The following is a 19,881-nucleotide window of genomic DNA, read 5'->3' as shown; positions in this document are numbered from 1 at the left end:
CATTGCACCACCAGGGAAGCCCCTTTCCTTCTTTTCTATTTCAACATTTTGATCAGTGACCAGGTGAAGGTGTGGGAAAAATATGAGTGACCACGCTCAGAACACTGAATACACCAGACATGCTGTGCTAATAAGCACTTCACATGGTGGGTCTCACTTAACCTTCACAGCGACCTGGCCAGGCAGCTTGTAGCCCCATTTGGTGGATAAGATTTAGGTGAGGAGGAGATAAGAAACTTGCCCACCGTCCCTCCTCCCCGCTGAAGTCTGCCCCTGGTCATAGTGATTTTTATCCGTTTTGCATTCACAGAACTTATGATTTTTATCTTCTCTTTCTGTCTCCTAAAATTAATTTCTGTGGTCTCACAAACTCTGTGACATGTCTGCCGGAAACTGATTCTTGGACTCTTCCCACGTCCACCCCCTGACTTTTTTTGGTTTTTTTTTTGCATGGTTAATGTTTGCATTTCCTTCTACCTCCCATAAACACTTAATAATTATGAGGCACCATATAAGTGAGTAGTACAGTGTAAAGATTATGTGTAAACTGGGGAAATAATAATGGAAGGTTATATATAATATATATAAAATTATATATATATATATATATATATATATAAAACGACAGGGTTCATTAGGCGAGTTCTCCATCATGTTTCAGGAAGTCAGAGACCTGGCCTGTGGAGAACACAGGTCTGTGTATGTGTGTGTTGGAGGGGAGCTGATGAAAAAAACCTGAATACTAAGGTATAAATGAGGCAGCAAATGAAGGAGGGTAAAGGCATCCCTTGTAGATACCCCAAACGACTGCAATGTTGTATTAAAACTACAAAACCCAGGCTTTCCTGGTGGTGCAGTGGTTAAGAATCCACCTGCCAATGCAGGGGACACGGGTTTGAGCCCTGGTCCGGGAAGATCCCACATGCTGCGGAGCAACTAAGCCCGTGTGCCACGACTACTGAAGCCCGTGCACCTAGAGCCCGTGCTCTGCAACGAGAAGCCACCACAATGAGAAGCCCGCGCACCGCAACGGAGAGTAGCCCTCGCTCACCGCAACTAGAGAAAGCCCGTGCGCGGCAACGAAGACCCAACGCAGCCAAAAATAAATAAACAAAATAAATAAATTTATTAAAAAAAAAATACAAAAACCAAAATTGGCCAAGACAAGCATTCTCACAGCTCCCAAGGTTCACAGGACTTCGGTACCTGGTGATGAGTTCCTCTGCGGCCTGTGAGCACAGCTGCATCTGAGACACCTCTTCTGTCGCCAGGTCAACTGCATGCTGGATGTACAAATGCGTTCGAAGAACTGGTTTACCAGAATCACACTTCTGCTTATCTTCCCAAGATTTCAGAGTGCTTTCAAAGGCCTATTTAAAATCAATGTTGCAATGAACTGTTAGTTTAGATCTCCGAGGCCCAAATAAATGTGTATTTAGATAGTACGTGAATGACTTTGAAATTACTATTGTTTTCCCTAATCTAACACCTCATTAAATCTATTATAAGTACAGAAAAGATATTTTAAAGTTTTCTAGTGGATTGCAACTAATAGAAAGTAATGTAATTGATGACGATGATTATATGACTGAAAAGTTTAAAAAAAGACAGCTTCAATTTATGCTTCAATATTTACTATTATATGCATAACAGACAGGATGGCTATTGCAGCCTTATTTGTTATGGGTGTGACCTTAATTAAGAATACATATTCTGGGGACTTCCCTGCTGGTGCAGTGGTTAAGAATCCGCCTGCCAATGCAGGGGACAGGAGTTTGATCTCTGGTCCAGGAAGATCCCACATGCCATGCAGCAACTAAGCCCACGTGCTGCAACTACTGAGCCCACCCGCTGCAACTACTGAAGCCTGTGTGCCTAGAGCGCCTAGAGCCCGTGCTCTGCAACAAGAGAAGCCACCGCAATGAGAAGCCTGCACACCACAACGAAGAGTAGTCCCCGCTCGCTGCAACTAGAGAAAGCCCGCGCACAGCAACAAAGCCCCAATGCAGCCAAAAATAAAATATAATTTAAAAAAAAATACAGCTTTTGGAAAAGGCAAAACTATAAAGACAGTAAAAAGATGGGGTTGCCAGGGTTGGGATAAGAGAGGATGGGTAGGTGGAGGACAAGTGATTGTACATTTGTCAAAACCTATAGAATGCAGAACACAAAGAGTAATGTAAACTACTATTTTAGTTAATAATAATGTATCAATAGTGGCTCATCAGCTGTAATAAATGTACCACACTAAAGCAAGATGCTAAGGGGAACATACTAGGGGAATATAATAGGGGAATAGGGAGGTGAGGAGGTATTTGGGAATGGAATCAGAATTCTCTGTAGTTTCGGCTCAATTTTCCTCTAAACCTAAAAAAATAAGGTAATTATTTTAAGAACTAAATAAATATTTGTTCATATTTTAAAGCACGATCTAAATGTCAGACTTAAAAGACAATTTAAATCTTTTCCCTTGGTTTCTATTTTTCAAAACAATTTAAGATTTTTTTTAAAGGAAAATTTAGAAGAATGTTTTTTTGTTACATACCCTGTCCCTTGTGAGCATCTGAGCTCTGTTTTTGTGCACAATTTTGATAATCCCTGGAGGCTGAACCCATGCTTCGCCATCCACCTGCACTGGGACTCCCTCATCACCAAATATAGTGATTTTTACTGTACGGCACTGAAATAAAACAAGTTATTTTAGAGTACAAATCATCCTGAGAAGCTGACACTCAGTCTTGTATTCACACTTGACTTTTAATCCCTTCTGTGGAATGTAATGTTATGCTTTTCCACTTAGGATAACACGGTAACAACTGACATGACAAGAAAGTCCATTATTTTACAGATGAATATACAGTGTAGGAGTCATTTGGAATAGCTTTCTCAGTGGCCCAAGTAGTGAAGTCAGGTTTGAGTAGAGAAACCAACCTGGGCTATTCGATGGTGCTGCAGTTTAATGACCCTTGAAACTGCCATTTGCACACTATCAAATATTGCAACAACTTCCAGGATCTTGTCATCAAATGATGGTGCAGCAAATATCTGAAAGAAAAACCGACATTACACTTCCATTGATAAAGTTAAGGTTTAGGGGAAGTGGCACTTCAAGCAATGTAAACTCTGTAACATACATATTTTTAAAAACTTATAAAAACCATTAGCAGAAAGGTAAGTAAATATTATTATGAAATGCTAATCCAAGGACAAAAAAAAAATCACTGAACATAGCTTAAAATAAACAAACACGATAAAAATGTTTTAAAACCCACACAGATAAAATACTCCATGCCCCTCTTATAAAGCTCTCATACGACCAATGAACTAATATATTTCCAAATAATTCATCTTGATATAGGATGTATTAAATACCTGTTCATAGTAACTCAGATATCTTGATACAATGATGCATGCAATTTTAGGAAACTTTAAAATTTCAAAAGGTGATGCAGATTTCATAAAGTTAAAGCTAATGAACATGCAAATTATGATCCAGTTCACTTGATATGTTCTAAGGGAAATCTTTCAAGGTGTTACAAGCAATGTGCGTATGTGCTTTATATCTACAACTTTTCCGCGCATCTGAGAACATGAAAATAAATCTCAAAGGATGAAAACACGTGGGCTTACTTTGCTTTGATGTTAAATGCATTTTCACAAAATCAACTTAACCTAAAACTTTTCAATTTCAGCTGTATTACTTTGTTCCTTTTATGTTCTCTTTTACTATAACATAAATAATTATGCCTCTGAAAAAATATTCAGTATAAAGTAGTATCATAATTAAAATTTTTACTGAAAATATCAGGACACAAATTTGGGAACTTTTCGTTATCAGACTGCCTGGTTTTAAACCCTGTCTCTTCTACTTATGAACTGTGTGAACTTTGTGTCAGTTTCTTCACTGATAAAATTTAGATAAAAATTGAGGGTATTAAGTTATGAATGTGAAGCTCTCAGAATCCTGTCTGCCTATCTTTATTTATCTTAATCTCACTGATTTCTTCTCCTTAAAATATTTAAGAGTGATGATGGGCTGACAAATAATTGGTTGCTAATTTAAATTTTTATACTCCAATAGGATTGGAATATATTCATATTATGAAAATTAAAAATACTTTCCAATTTATTTTACACTTAAATCCCTGCCTGCACATTTAAGAGCCCTGAGAAATTTGTTCAGTGGAACCACTACATCACGAGCTTCAAATCAAAGGGCTTACCATTCAGTGTACGTGACTCTTCAAAGATCATGGTAAACCTCTCATTTTTATTGTTATATATACTTTCATAATTGTGCCTTCTCTCATTATCTTTAGGACAAATGCATTTCTTTTTTTTTTTTTTTTGGTGCGTGGGCTTCTCATCGCAGTGGCTTCTCTTATTGTGAAGCACGGGCTCTAGGCGTGCAGGCTCAGTAGTCGCAGCACGCAGGCCCTAGAGCACGCGGGCCTCAGTAGTTGTGGCACACGGCCTTAGTTGCTCTAAGGCATGTGGGATCATCCCAGACCAGGGCTTGAACCCGTGTCCCCTGCATTAGCAGGCGGATTCTTAACCACTGCGTCACCAGCGAAGTCCCCAGAACAAATGCATTTCTTAGGTTGTGTTTTTTTCTTTTTTAATACAGGAAAGTGTAAAACCAAAAATAGCCCTAAACCTCAATGGCCAAATGAGCCCTTTGACATTCCTAAAACTTAAAATAATAATATAAATCTGGAAAATTAAAGGTATAGAAAGGTATTTTGGTAGGCAGAATAATCTCTTCCCTGCCGTCCAAAATGTCCATGTCCTAATCCCTGGAACCTGTGAATGTTACCTTACATGGCAAAAGAAACTTTGCAGATGTGATTAAATTAGGGACCTTGAGATCGGGAGATTATGCTGGATGATCTGGGTAGGCCCAGTGTAATCACAAAGATCCTTAGAAGTGGAAGAGGGAGGCAGAAGAAGAGATCAGAGTAAAGCAACGTGACAAGGACTCAGCCACCTTTGTTGGCTTTGAAGATGGAGGAAGGAACCATGAACCAAGGAATGTGGGCAGCTTCTAGAAAGAGCAAGGAAATACTTACATCATCTTCTTTAGTTCCGCCCCAAAAGTTAGTGCCTCCAGCGTAGCTGGGAATGTTCAACACTGCTATCCCTTGAAGACTGGGGAGAGGAATATACTGCCCATCACACTGTAAGGTCAAAAGCTTAGAGGTCAGATAAAAAGAGCAAAACCACAAGTTTGGAAGATACTAGAATACCAACGACAAAGGACGATGGAGGAAGGTTTGTGCATAATGTGTGCTTTCCTGTAAATATATTCCTCCACATTACCTTTATCTTATTGTTTTAATTTAAAAATTTTTAAAGGGTAAATAATTATAGCCGAAGTTGTTACAGAAAACCAAATTGAAAACAGTGTTTTACAAAACAACCGAAGTGTCCACTGACAGATGAATAGATTAAAAACGTGTGATATTATAAACTTGTGATATAGATATAAATGGACTATTATTCAACGATGAAAAACAAGGAAATCTTGCCATTTGCAACAACATGGATTGGCTTGAGGGCATTATGCTTAGTGAAGTAAGTTAGATAGAAAAAGACAAATACTGTATGATCTCACTTATATGTGGAATCTAAAAACAAAGCAAACAAACAAGTAAAATTAAGCTCATAGATACAGAGAACAGCTTGATGGTTGCCAGAGGCAAGGGGGTAAGGGGTGGGCAAAATGGGTGAAGGGAATCAAAAGGTACAAACTTCTAGTTATAAGATAAATAGGTCACTGAAATGTAAAGTACAGCATGGCGACCATAGTTAATACTCTAGTTAGAGTATGTGAAGGTTGCTAAGAAAATGGATCTTAAAAGTTCTCATCACAAGAAAAAAATTCTGTAACTGTGTATGGTGATATTTATTAACTAGACTTATTGTGGTGATCATTTTGTAATATATATAAAATATTGAATCATTATCCTGTACAGCTGAAACTAATATAATGTTGTATGTCAATTATACATCAAAAAAAGAAAAGGAAAACAAATGTTTTACCTCTTCTTTCCTCCAAAATCAGGCAGTACTTTTCATGAGTCTCTCCCAAGTCACTTAAGATATTCTTAATTGCATAACAGTCATCTTTGTTCTTACTTTAAACATTGAAAGCAGGCTCTTTGAGGGTAAACTCTGGCTCCTAACCATCTCACCTAGCACCTCTCACACTCTCTGGTAGTTTGCTTGTGCTCTGTAACTAACTGGTGACTAGCTAAACTCAAGACTGCGCTTTTTAAGGAAAAAACATGTATGTCAGAAAGCACTTTACACTCCATGCCTTCTAATTAATCACGTAAATGAAAATGAATTACCACTTAAATTAAAAGAAACATACAATATCACATAGCTGGCAAAGTAATTACATATGACATATGAGTAAATTCTTACCGAACAGAAGGTTTAAGCTTTCGTTTTTAAGAGAGGAGTTTGCAGATGTCATACTTAAAACAGATGCTATATTTTCATTAAGTAATTCCCAAATTTAAAAATAATTAACATAATTTTAGAAAAATTGCATTTTAATGCCCGATGAAAATTATCCTCAACCTTCAGAACAAATGAGAATCCGGTGTGAACCCACTTTTCAAATATTTTAAATAACTGAGAATACTTCCTAACACTAACCCTTACAGGTGTTTTTACAACCTTTCTTTTCTTTTACGTAAAAACACATTCAAAGGTCCACACTGTATCTAGGCACCTAGGGCCATTCCTGGCACATAACTGGTGATCAATGTGTATTTGTTAAATGAAAATATTTAGTTGAATAATAAACTTTTTTCTGAACCCAGAAATTGAACAAATATCTTTGTGTGCTTTAGAAAAAAAGTCATATGGCTAACAAAGGAAATGGAAAAAATGCTATCTCTGTAAATATAAAAGGCATATTTAAAAAAAAAATTCAGAGCAGTCCTTAAAGATTTTATAATGGATACACTATTTGCAAGCATAATATGGAAAAAGATGAAAGCTGTCAGAAGTTCCATATACTTTGCTGAGTTTAATATATATGCATTAGGCCAAACACCCATGGTTAAGAGCTTAATACCCATTTCATAGAGTCTCATAGGGAAAATATGAGCAGGACAGATTCAATAAATTAAGGTCACCTGACTCAACTGTTTCTCTCATATTTGGGAGTAACTTCAGTAATGTTACATTCTTTTATAATCTTCTCTATCTCCCCACATTTCCACTTGTGGTTCATAATGTGGCAAAATGCTTTAAACCTGCAGCTACGCTTTTTTTTTTTTTCTGATTAGTGTCTGCTTTTTCTGCTCCTTTCACTAGGCAATGTGGTGTCCTGGGAAGATAGTGGGCCCGTTTTGAATTCTGTCACTTATTTGGGCAAGAGCCTTAAACTTTCAGAGCCTCATTTTGCCATCCCTTGTCCATATAGTGTGGCCAATAAGGTAAGGGACAGGAAAGCATCTAAAACACATAGTAAACAGTCAGTAAATGTCTTTCTTCAGTCATAATTACGAATTAATGTTTTATGGGGAAAAAACATTGGAGTTGAAACTTTGGCTTCTCCATTTATCAACTGTTTGATTTTAGTTAGGCAAGTGACTTCATGCTTCTGAAATAACTAATAATACCTGCCTCATAAAGAATGAAAATAACAACCTCATAAAGTTTAAGAATTAAAGGTGATTTGTATTGATAGGAAGCATTTAGGAAACTTCAATTATTATAACATGACTTAAAATATAGCTATAATAATTATTTTTGAATGAACTAAACAAAGATAGAAAGTACTATTATATAACAAGCCAAATTTAACAAATTATGGAGACATCTGTTATGAGATTATGGAAATATGTGAAATTACAAAAAACATGAAGTAAAAAACATGCATTAACTATTTGTTATCATGTATTTCATTATAGATTACAGGTGAACATTGTTTTTTTCTTTCATGTATCTTAGTATTTAAAGGACTCAAAACAGTATTTGATCATTATTTCACTTAAAAAACAGAACAAGCTGTGAGATACACGTAAATTAGGTATATCTGGACAGAAAAGTCATCCTTAAGAAAAAAATTTGAATCTTAACGACAGTTTTCATTCATAGGTCAAAGGTGTTTCTACTCTAAAATTAGGAAAATTTGATGTTACAATGTTATTCTGCATTTCTGGCATTCCCATGATTGTAGAGAGGATTATAAACCTTACTCAAATGTTCTAAAACTCCGGTATGTATCAGATTCACAGTTTATGTGACTTGAAAACAGGGTTTATATTTGCATAATTCTTTTCAGTTTAAACTGTGATTTCTTGAACATTAGATCGATGAATTATGATTCTGCACAAAAGCATTATTTTATCCATTTTGCAGATGGAGAAACCAAGGTTAAAGTCTTTCTTCTGCACAAAGTCAGGACACGACTTCTTCCATACAACACAACAGGGAAAGGAAAACTTCTGAGCAAAATGTTAAGAGTTTTTTTAACAACTGGCACCTGGTGAAAGGGACCTCTCTGGGCAGAGTTTCCCAAGCCTTGGGTCTTCTCTACCTTTATCCCAAGGGATCCGGCATCAGGGAAATGAATTTTTAAACAACGGACCTTCCATAGTCCTCAGGGGTAGCAGGTGTTTTGTTTGTTTATTTTTAACTCTGGCAAAGAATTCTCTAATTTTTCTACTTTACCTTTTGTGTACATTAACATGCTTTCATTTATCTTGTTTTACTAAATTTACTTCCCTTTTAATCATTCAACATAAACTTCTATGTTAAATGTTTTATTTGTGGATAGATTCAGATAGATTCAGGGGGTCTGTTAACTGGAATGGTAAAAACTTTTCTCGTATGGTCAGCAACCTCTGAAATTTAGCCTTGCACTCAATTATAAACGTAGATAGCAATCCACATATTAGCAATACCCGTGACATCATCACCATTAGAAACAGATGTTTTCTATTGTATTACAGATGTTTCAGATATCTCTTAAGATCTCTGTTCATCATTACTTCAAAAGTATGGTACTTATTATATATGCTGTTAGATGTTTGTCATTTTACGTGGCAATGAAGAAACACATATAATACTCTATAACACTTTAAAAAATATTTTGTTAATTTATTTCAATATTATTTTCTTTTGTATGTATATATATTTAACTAATGCTTTAAAAATAATATTCTGAGAAGGGGTCCATAGTTTCACTAGCATGCCAAAGGGGTCCACAGCTCAAAAAGTGTTAAGAACCTCCGCTAAATGGAGATTACAAAGCAGCTGTGTAGGATATTGTTCAGAATTTGGACCACTAATAAAAAAGGACACAAGTAGTACTTCTGAAGAGCTGAAGGCTCTTCCAGAAATGAACGCAATGGAGTCATTCTGATTCCAGATAGTTCCCTAAATCTTAAAGATGCCCAGCTATGGGTCTCGATCACAGCACTTAACAAATTAGGGTAAAATGATCATTTGCCTATTTCCTTCTCAAGTCAGGGCCAGGAACTGTGCAAGACAATGGGGATAACAAAGATGAACACAACTTCCTACCTGGCCTTAAGGAGAGTGTGGCTGACTAGGGGATGTGAATAAAGAAAATGAACGATTACACTACAATCCATAGGCAAGAACCCAAGTTGAGTGACGGATGGGGCTGCCAAGGATAGTGTTTACTAAGTGGGAGCCTTCCTCATTTTGTACCTTTTCAGCCAGTAACATCTATCTTAATTTTACAAGCAATGATAAATCAAACCAGCTGATCATGTAGTTATGCTCTAGAGTGGAAGGGAGAACAGGATTATCTTTACTAGGACATTTAGTTGATAATGAATGAGCCGGGCACCTCTTGTTAGTCTACGTTCCACTATCAAGATAACACCTAAAATAAAAATGTCCTGTTTAATACACTGAGTTGTCAACTTAAGATTTGCACACTTTTCTGTATGCAGTCTATACCTCAATTTAAAATATCTAGTTATAAAAAGATACAAGATAGGAAAGACATGCTTATCAGCATAAACAGTGAGCCCTGGATCAAAGGTGAAAGAAAATAACATTCTAAGAAAGCAGTAGACTTTTCAGAGTCATGTCCCCAATTTTCTTTTGCCTGTTAATCAGAGATTAAACAACTTTTGCTGTCCTTAATTTACTATTTAAATTAGTTTAAAAATACTAAAAAGTTTAAATGCTCAAAATCTCTTTTCATTTAAGTAACTTGTTAGAGATATTTAAAACAAAAAATACATTTAAATCAAAAGTTCTATTTACTATGATATTTTCAGGGATTTGTGAAACTGCAGGCATTATAGAATTGGGTCAGAATTTGGAAACTTAAAATGGAAAAATCTGTTTAAAATGCTATCCTGGGGACTTCCCTGGCGGTCCAGTGGTTAAGACTTCGCCTTCCAATGCAGGGGGTGCAGGTTTGATCCCTGGTCAGGGAGCTAAGATCCCACATGCCTCTCGGCCAAAAAACCAAAACATAAAAAAACAGAAGCAATTGGGCTTCCCTGGTGGTGCAGTGGTTGAGAGTCCGCCTGCCGATGCAGGGGACACGGGTTCGTGCCCTGGTCCGGGAAGATCCCACATGCCGCGGAGCGGCTGGGCCCGTGAGCCATGGCCGCTGAGCCTGCGCATCCAGAGCCTGTGCTCCGCAACGGGAGAGGCCCCAACAGTGAGAGGCCCGCGTACCGCAAAAAAAAAAACAAACAAAAAAAAACAGAAGCAATATTGTAACAAATTCAATAAAGACTTTTAAAATGGTCCACAACAAAAAACATCTTAAAAAAAACGCTATCCCATATATATGTACTTCCATGGCCCTACCATTTCACAGAGCACCTCAATTCCATAAGAACATCCAAATTTCAGGATCTAACAACAACGGTAATCGTGTCACGTATATCCAGTGTCTATACCTCCTTTGGTGTAAAGTTGATAACCACGTTTATTTTTTTCCCCTCGAGTGTTTAAACACTATTCAAGAGAAACTGAGGCCAAATCAGCTCCACAAATAAATCTTTTTTTTTTTTTGAAAGTAAGATAATCTGAAATGTCTTGACTTCTAGATGAACTGACCTCAAGTTGTACTCTCTGTTCCAAATTCTTGTACGATCTCTGTAATAACTCCCGGGTTCCAAGGACTCCATACCACATCAGGTTTTTAGTTCGGCTCCTGAAAATAAATGTTGGCAGAGAATTTCAGTATAACTATTATTTATTTACTCTTGAAAGGCAGAGAGAGCAAACGAGGTAATAAACGAAATTAAAGTAAAATTGCCTTTGCATAATTACATTATTGCTATTACCAAAATTACCTGCATTTTTCAGGGTGCTCCTCTCTCTTATTATTAAATTCTAATGAAATTTTTGCATCTAATCCAATCCCAAAGTAATTGTTCATGACACATTTTTCTGAATATCCATCTCTATAGTAAGGAAAAGTACATAAAAGTCAATTTCAGGTTCCTAAAAACAATTACAATCTGCACACAAAATAGCACTTAACACCATTCAAGCCTCCATTTCTTATAGAAGAGAGGAAAGCTTAGCAGGAATCATTTCCTATTCATATGCCATGCGCACGACCCCAGTACATGTCTGTGATTTTCAGTACATATGATGTAAAGTGATGGTGGGCAGGGCAAAGCAGAGACAGAGTCATGGTAATGCTTTTCTATTAATTGTAACAAAATCTTAGTTCTACCTCCTACATAAGCCCCTCACTACGCGCACAAATGGGAGTGCCTTGCAGTCAGATGTCAATTGTCCTCTTTTTTTAATTAGAAAGTCTTCTCCACACTTGTACTTTTATTGAACATTTATTGAGCAGAAAACAACTAGATCGAGTCCCTTCTTCTAGGTGCTCTGGAAAGTAAATACAAAGGAGTAGTGTCCTTCAAGAGTGTCATTAGAGAAATGAGACATAACAAAAGCAAAATTAAATATGGAAGTAAAAAGAAGTACATATTGAACAGCTAATTTTTTTAAGGCGTTTTGAGAAGGGAAGGGACCAATGTGGGCCAGAAGCTTTCCAAAATAAGTAAACCTAGAGGCCGAATGTGGAAAGATGGCAGAATTGGCAAGACGGAGAAAAAATGAAGTGAAAGGAATAGCCAAAATGGGAGTATGAAGGCAGTGATGAATAAAATATTCCAGGGAAAAGTGTGCAGAGCTGTGACTCACTTCGCCATTGGGTTGTTATCCAAGACCACAGACTGGAAGGGACCTACCTCAGATCATGAAAACCACTGTATTTCAAGTGGGTCAACGTACTCATCATTATCGACTTTTGAAATTTTCTGATGATCCTTTTTAGATGTGAAACTATATTTACTGCAATGCATTTAAAATGTTACCATTTGTATAAAACAGAAACAAAGAAAGCCAAAACAAAATATTTGCAGAAGTATTTTCTTACACTGAATCTGGATCTGGGTCAATAAATGGCGTCGCACCGAAAGGATCAATATTTGCTAGTAACATTTTGTTGATAATAGAACTCCCAGCAATTGAGGCAGCTAGTCCTGCTCTTAAACCTGGATGGAAAAAAATACAGGATCGCATGTTAAGAGAAAAACAGAAAGAGCCAGTCCATTGTTTTTAGACCTAATCAGAAACACCTTGCTCCCAAAGCATGGCTTTCAGTGTCTGTTCTTCTCATTAATCATAACTAAGAACTATGACGTTGGTGAATACAAGGTTTTTTTTAAACTTTTTATTTTATATTGGAGTCTAGCCGATTAACAATGTTGTGATAGTATCAGGTGCACAGCAAAACAACTCAGCCATACATGGTAAATACAAGGTTGTTGATGCTTCTTGGGATCTATATGTTGTCATAAAAAATGAAGCAGGTGAGGACCTAAACAGGAATCTCTTTGTGACAGTTTCTTATTTACCATCAATGATTCTGTAACTTCAACAAGTAAATATTACTTCCTTTTTATTAGCAAATAAGGTAGTAAGCCTGTAAGGAATTTACAATAAAGGCTGAATTATCCAGAATGTCATAGAGTTATCACTTCCATACTCTCAAAGCATAGATAACGATACTGAAGTAAAAATGTTGACATGCTAAAGTGAAAATTCAGTTTTGGTGTCAAGAATAAGTAGCAAAATATTAAACACAGGTACTTATGAATTTTAGAAGAATACAGTATTGAACATAAAAATGAAGCATTTATATTACCTCTAAATATGCAAAACTTCAAATTTCTTTCAACTAGTTAGCTTTCGACTAACTAGTTATGGTATTCAAAGCTAACGAATTTTATGATCTACAAACCCAATATTAAGGCTAGAAGCACTAAAGTCTGGCGAGAAGACAAAGGAATAGGGACCCAGGGGAACAGACTGACAAAAAGGAAAGAATAGTTCAGAAAAATGTGTCACGCAACTGAGAAACACGAGGAAAAGAAGTCCTTTCGTTAGCAAACATTCCTTTCCTCAACAATGTGCTCCTCTTAAAAGACGTTCATTATTTTAGCTACGAAGTTTAGCTGATTATCAAATAATCAAGATGAATTTTATTCTGTCATTTAATTTCATAGTTTTGAATATGCAATGGTATACTCTGCTATGCCAGTTCCCTTTATGTCTAAATAAGTAAACAGATGAACAAAACAACCACGCTGGTGAGAGAAAAGAACAGTTTGAAGGGGTGAAGGGTCATATTTCAGATGCCCCATAGAAAAGTACAGTATTTTCTAAAATGTTTTAAGGTTAGCCATATTTACAGCTTCAGCCCAGAAAGGTTCATCCCAGGGCTCCAGGTTTGAAGAGAGATATGACCTCTAGACATGGAAGCCTTTCCAGAACCAAATGTGTTCTAGATTTATCTTTTTTATTTTAATATTTTCATTAAGATATAATTTACGTACCATAAAATTCACCCCTTTCAAGTATATAATTCAGTTGTTTGTAGTATATACACAAAGTTGTGCGGTGATCACTATTAATCGAGAACTTTTTATTACTCCCCCAAAGAAACCCCTTACCCATTAGCAGTCATTTTCCATTCCTCCCATTGCCCCCTGTTCTCAGATCCTGGGAACCACTAAACTATCTTCTTTCTCTGTGGATTTGACTATTCTGGACATTTCATGTAAATGGAATCATATAATATGTGCCTTTTTGTGTTGAGCTTCTTTTGCTTGGCATAATGTTTTCAAGGGTAATCATGTTGTAGCATATATCAGTGCTTCATCCTTTTAATGGTTGACTAATATTCCATTGTATGGATATACCACATTTTGTTCCTCCATTCATCAACTGATGAATATTTGGGTTGTTTCCACTTTTTGGCTACTATGAACAATGTTGCTAAAAACAGTCATGTACCAGTTTTTGTGCAGACATGTATTTTCAGTTCTTATGGGTACATATGTAGTAGTAGAGTTTCTGGATTATATGTTAACTCTGTGTTTAACCCTTTGAGGAACTGCCAAACTGTTTTCCAAAATGGCTGCACCATTTTACATTCTAACCAGCAGTGTATGAAAGTTCCAATTTCTCCATGTCCTCGCCAATATTTGTTATTATCTGTCTCCTTTTGATAGTCATCCCAATAGGGTAAAGTGGTATCTCATTGTGGATTTGACTTCATTTCCCTGTGAGTAATGATGTTGAGCATCTTTTCATGTGCTTATTGGACATTTGAATAACTTTCAGGGAAAATGTCTACTCAGATCCTTTGCCCATTTTTAAATTGGGATATGTCTTTCTATCGTTGAATTTTTAAGATTTATCTATATATCTTGGATGCTAGTCCTTTATCAAATATATTATTTGCAACTATTTTCTCCCATCCTGTGGATTGTCATCTCACTTTCTTGATAGTGCCCTTTGATTCACAAAAATCTTTAATTTTAGTGAAGTCCAATTTATCTATTTTTTTCTTTTATTGTTTGTGTTTTTGGAGTCATGGCTAAGAAACTATTGCCTAATTCAAGGTTATGAACATTTATGTCTATGTTTTCATTTTATAGTTTCATATTTTTAGCTCTGACCTTTAAGTCTTTTATCCATAATGAGTTAATTTTTATATATGGTGTAAGGCAGGGGCCCATCATAATTCTTTGCATGTGAATATCTAGTTGCCCTGGTACCACTGATTGAAAAGACTATTCTTTCCTCATTAAATAATTGTCTTAGCACATTTGTTGAAAATCAATTGACCATAAATGTAGGGGTTTACTTCTGGACTTTCAGTTCTATTCTATTGATCTATATGACCATTTTCATGCCAGCACTATGCAGTTTTGATTACTGTAGCTTTGGAGGAAATTTTGAAACCAGAAAGTGTGTTTCCTTCAACTTTGTTCTTCCTTTTCAAGACGTTTCAGCTATCCTGAGTCCTTCATATTTCCATTAAGAATTTTAAGGTCAGCTTATCAATTTCTTCAAAAAAGGCAATTGTGATTTTGATAAGGGTTGTGTGGAATCTTTAGCTCAATTTGAGGAGAGCTGCCGTCTTAATAATATCTAGTCCTCTGATCCATGAACACAGATGTCTTTCAATTTTGTTAGGTCTTTTAAAATTTCTTTCAACAATGTTTTGTAGTTTTCAGTGTTCAAATAGTTCAGCTTCTTGGTTAAATTTACTCAGTTTTTTGGGTTATTTTGGATGCTACTGGAAATTATTTTCTAAAGATCTTCAGACTGTTCATTACTAGTGTGTAGAAATACAATTATTTTTTATATATTTCTCTTTTATCTTGCAACCTTGTTGTTTTTGTTTATTAGCTCTAATTTTGCACGCGCGCGCATGCGCGCATGCGTGTGCGTGTGTGTGTGTGTGTGTATATTCCTTAGGATTTTCTATATACAAGGTCAAAGTGTGAAGAGATACAGTTTTGCTTTCTCCTTTCCAATTTGAATGCCTTTAATTCTTTTTATTTTGCCTAATTGCCTAAGCTAGAAGCTCCAACATGGCTGAATAGAAGTGGCTAGTTTGGACATCCTTGTCTTGTTCCTAATATTAGGGAGAAAGGTTTCAGCCTTTCACCATTAGCCAAAAGGCTAAAAGATTTCAGCCTTTCACCATTATGAGGTTGGCTATAGGTTTTTCATAGATGCCCTTCTCAGGCTAAAGAAGTTTTTTTCTATTCCTAGTTTGTTGAGTGGTATTACCGCTAGAAGGTGTCGAATTTTTTTAAAATGCCTTTTCTGTATTTATTGAGATGACTGTATAGTTTTTGCTCCTTATTCTATTAAGATGGTATATTACATTGATTAATTTTCATATGTTGAATCAATTCTGCATTAGTAGGATACTATTCACTTGATCATGGTGTATAATTCTTTTTATATGTTGTTGGATTCAGTTAGCTAGGATTTTGTTGAGGATTTTTGTGTTACTATTCATCAAGGATATTGGTCTATAGTTTTCTCATGAGATCTTTGACTGGTTTTGGTGTCAGGGTAATACTGGCCTCATAGAATGAGTTAGAAAGTGTTCTTCCAACAACAACAACAAAAAGACACAAATGATCTTATTTCCAAAGCGGAAAGAGACTAACAGACAAAGAAAACAAACTTATGGTTACCAAAGGGGAAAGGGACGTGGTAGGAGGGATAAATTAGGAGGCTGGGATTAACATACACACACTACTATGTATAAAGTAGATAACCCACAAGGATCTACTGTATAGCGCAGGGAACTATACTCAATATTATGTAATAACCTATAAAGGAAAAGAATCTGATAAAGAATATATATATGAAACTGAATTGCTGTGCTATACACCTGAAACTTACATGATAATGTACATCAACTACACTTTAATAAAAAATAAATAAAATGTAAGTTAAGAAAAGTGTTCTTTCTTTTTCTAGTTTTTGGAAGAGTTTGTAAGGGACTGGTGTATTAATTCTTCTTTAAACATTTGGCAGAATTCACCAGTAAAGAAATTTGGGCCTGGGCTTTTCTTTGGAGGAAGCTTTTTGATTACTAATTCAATCTCTTTCCTTGTCATAGATCCAGCTAGATTTTCTATTTCTTCTTGATTCAGTTTCAGTAGTTTGCCTGTTTCTAAGAGTTTGTCCATTTCATCTAAGTTATCTAATTTGTTGGCATGCAATATTTTATAGTTTTTCCTTACAATCCTTTCTATTTCTGTAAGGTCCATAGCAATGTCTCCTCTTTCATTCCTGATTTCAGGAACTTGAATCTTCTCTCTTATTTCCTGGGTCAGTCTAGCTAAAGGCTTATCAGTTTTGTTAAACTGTTCACAGAACAAACTTCTGGTTTTATTGATTTTCTGTATTGTTTTATATTCTCCTATTTCACTTATTTCCACTCAAAACTTTATTATTTCCTTCCTACTGCTTGTTATGGGTTTGTTTACTCTTATTTTTCTAGTTTATTAAAGTAGAGAGTTAGGTTTTTGTAGTCATTCTACTTTTAAAATATAGACATTTAATACGTTTCACTCTAGCACTACTTTAGCTGCATCAAATAAATTTTGGTATGGTGTATTTTTGTTTTCATTCACACCAAAGTATTTTAAAAAATTTCTCTGTGATTTGTTTTTCTTTGACCCACTTACTTCCACGTATTTGTGCATTTCCCAAATTTCCTAATATATGGTCTATCTTGGAGAATCTTCCATATGCACTTGAGAAGAACGTGTATTTTGCTATCATTAGGTGGAGTGTTCTGTAGACATATTAGCTATACTTGTCTTATGTGTTTTTCAAGTTTTCTATTTCCTTCTTGCTGTCTAGTTGTTTTATTCATTACTGAAAGTGGGATAATAAAGTCTCCAACTATTATTATTGAGTTATGATTCACCTTTAAAAATAATTTGTAGGAGAAATTGATTTTCAGGGTGTAATTTGGGTTCCAATCTACTCTGGAATGAATCTGGAAAGTTTTCACTGAGTCAAACAAATGGTACTTAAGGAGACCTCTGAGACATCTACATTTACATCCCATACTTTCCACACAAGTCCTTTGGTTTCTGCTAATATTATGCTAATCCCAAGCCTTTATCCAGGGAAGGCTATGGAGATACATAAAAGGTAGTAGAATATAAGATCAAATTTACCATGAGTACTTAAATGCAGATTCCTGGGCTCCACTCTAGAACTACTCAATCAGAATTTCTCAGGGCAGGGTTCAGGAACACTTGCTTTAATACTTCCTAGGCAACTCTTGTACACACCAAAGTCTAAGGATCTGGACTCTGACTGACAAGAGTACCAAGAACATTTTCTTAAAGGAACATTTACCTTTAAGAACACATTTCTAGGGACTTCCCTGGTGGTTCAGTGGTAAAGAATCCGCCTTACAATGCAGGGGACACAGGTTTGATCCCTGGTCAGGGAGCTAAGATCCCACACGCCGCTGGGCAGCTAAGCCCACGTGCCGCAAACTACAAAGCCCACGTGCCCTGGAGCCTGCGCACCACAACTGGAGAAGAGAAAACCCGCACGCCACGACTAGAGAGAAGCTCACGCACCACGGTGAAGAGCCCACACGCCTCAACGACAGATCCTGCATGCCTGAACGAAGATCCCGGTGCCACAACTAAGACCCAGCACAGCCAAAAATAAACAAAAATAAATAAATAATAAATCTTAAAAAAAAAAAAAGAACACAGTTCTATAGTTCAGGAAAATGAATACTTATACGTTTTCACAGAAATACTTAAAAATACACCATGTTTCAGAATCTGTACTACCTGGGCAGATTATTCTGGTATTGAGCACTGGGAGGTTTTCTTTACTGGCTGCCACAGCAGGACCAGAGCCAGAGTCAGTTTGGGAACGACTTGCCCGGCCATCTGGAGACCGAGGTGCAGTTTTAACTGTTGGCAAAAAGTCCAGATTAAAAGGAGATAAAGTTATAAAAATAAGCAAGTCCTTATACACTCATGACATAAAACAATTTCATACATGTTTAATCAGTAGAACCAAAAATAATTACATTGTGTTTATTCTTTTACCATTTTCTGTTCATTTTCTTGGGATTTACTACGTGGAAGGAGTCTGCCACAGTGAGAAGTCTTGATCTCCCATTTTGAACAGATGGCAATTAATAAAAAATAGATGCTTACCATAATTAAAGGTCAGTGATACTCATAATTTGAATGTGAGAAACCCATTATTTAAAAAAAAGGAAATTCTGAAGCCTGACAATTTTTGAAAATGGAACATGTGTTGCAGTGTACACTACCAATGCAATCCTTTTCTCAAAAATGTTGGATAAATGATAAAATTTAAGGAATGTAATTCCCAGAGCTAACAGTGAAACATGAATAGCATTTTCTTCTACACTTGGAAGGAAAAATATTATTTTTTTCAAATGAAACCAATATACTTTTCCTGTACTTCCCAGTTAATTATTTACTCAAGACAATGATTTGTCCAAAACAGTTTTATCATATTTTTATAAAAGCTCAGTATGTTTAAAAATTTATTCTAAAACAGAATTACTCCCAAAGTAAACAACAAAAAGAGAGATTTAATTCTATCTAAACTGGGGCAATTTAATGGAGAGCAAATAGTATCTTTAATTTAGGAGCGATTGGCAGGTGTTTAAAAAAACAGTAATCCTCAAACTCAATTTAAAAATACTCTGAAACTTAATTATCTTTACTCTCCCTAAGACTAATTACAAACTAACTATATTAATCTTATACACACTCATCTCTCTCTTCAAAAACAGTCCAGGTGCACTAAAGAAAAGTAGCAGAACAGCCACTCTTTTTTTTTTTTTGACAGATGGGAGCCCTGGAACTAATTTCTAATAAAAAGAACCTTTTGATATTCATCTCTGATAAAAAACAGAGTGTGTCCTAGTGACTAAGATTGATCTTCCATTGCAGGTAACTAAATTAATGTTTCATGGTTCTTCTTAAACATAACATCTCATTG

General features: G+C 35.9%; 1 protein-coding gene across 3 annotated transcripts in view; it reads right to left on the bottom strand.

The window, feature by feature from the left end:
* DGKH (diacylglycerol kinase eta) overlaps positions 1 to 19,881 on the bottom strand; it is a 169,066-nt gene that overhangs the window by 15,241 nt on the left and 133,944 nt on the right. For all 3 annotated transcript variants that reach the window (XM_007468614.1, XM_007468613.1, XM_007468615.1), the window contains 8 exons: positions 18,687 to 18,812; positions 12,419 to 12,536; positions 11,316 to 11,426; positions 11,077 to 11,173; positions 5,070 to 5,177; positions 2,932 to 3,045; positions 2,546 to 2,680; positions 1,207 to 1,370 (listed from right to left, as the gene is read on the bottom strand). In XM_007468614.1, the coding sequence (XP_007468676.1) occupies positions 1,207 to 1,370; positions 2,546 to 2,680; positions 2,932 to 3,045; positions 5,070 to 5,177; positions 11,077 to 11,173; positions 11,316 to 11,426; positions 12,419 to 12,536; positions 18,687 to 18,812 (973 nt within the window). The remainder of the gene's footprint in view (positions 1 to 1,206; positions 1,371 to 2,545; positions 2,681 to 2,931; positions 3,046 to 5,069; positions 5,178 to 11,076; positions 11,174 to 11,315; positions 11,427 to 12,418; positions 12,537 to 18,686; positions 18,813 to 19,881) is intronic.

The sequence above is a fragment of the Lipotes vexillifer genome, unplaced genomic scaffold, assembly GCF_000442215.2.
Source record: "Lipotes vexillifer unplaced genomic scaffold, Lipotes_vexillifer_v1.1 scaffold479, whole genome shotgun sequence".
In the NCBI taxonomy this organism is placed as follows: domain Eukaryota; kingdom Metazoa; phylum Chordata; class Mammalia; order Artiodactyla; family Lipotidae; genus Lipotes; species Lipotes vexillifer.
Note: the sequence above shows the minus strand (reverse complement) of the source record. Positions and strands in the feature narration are given on the sequence as shown.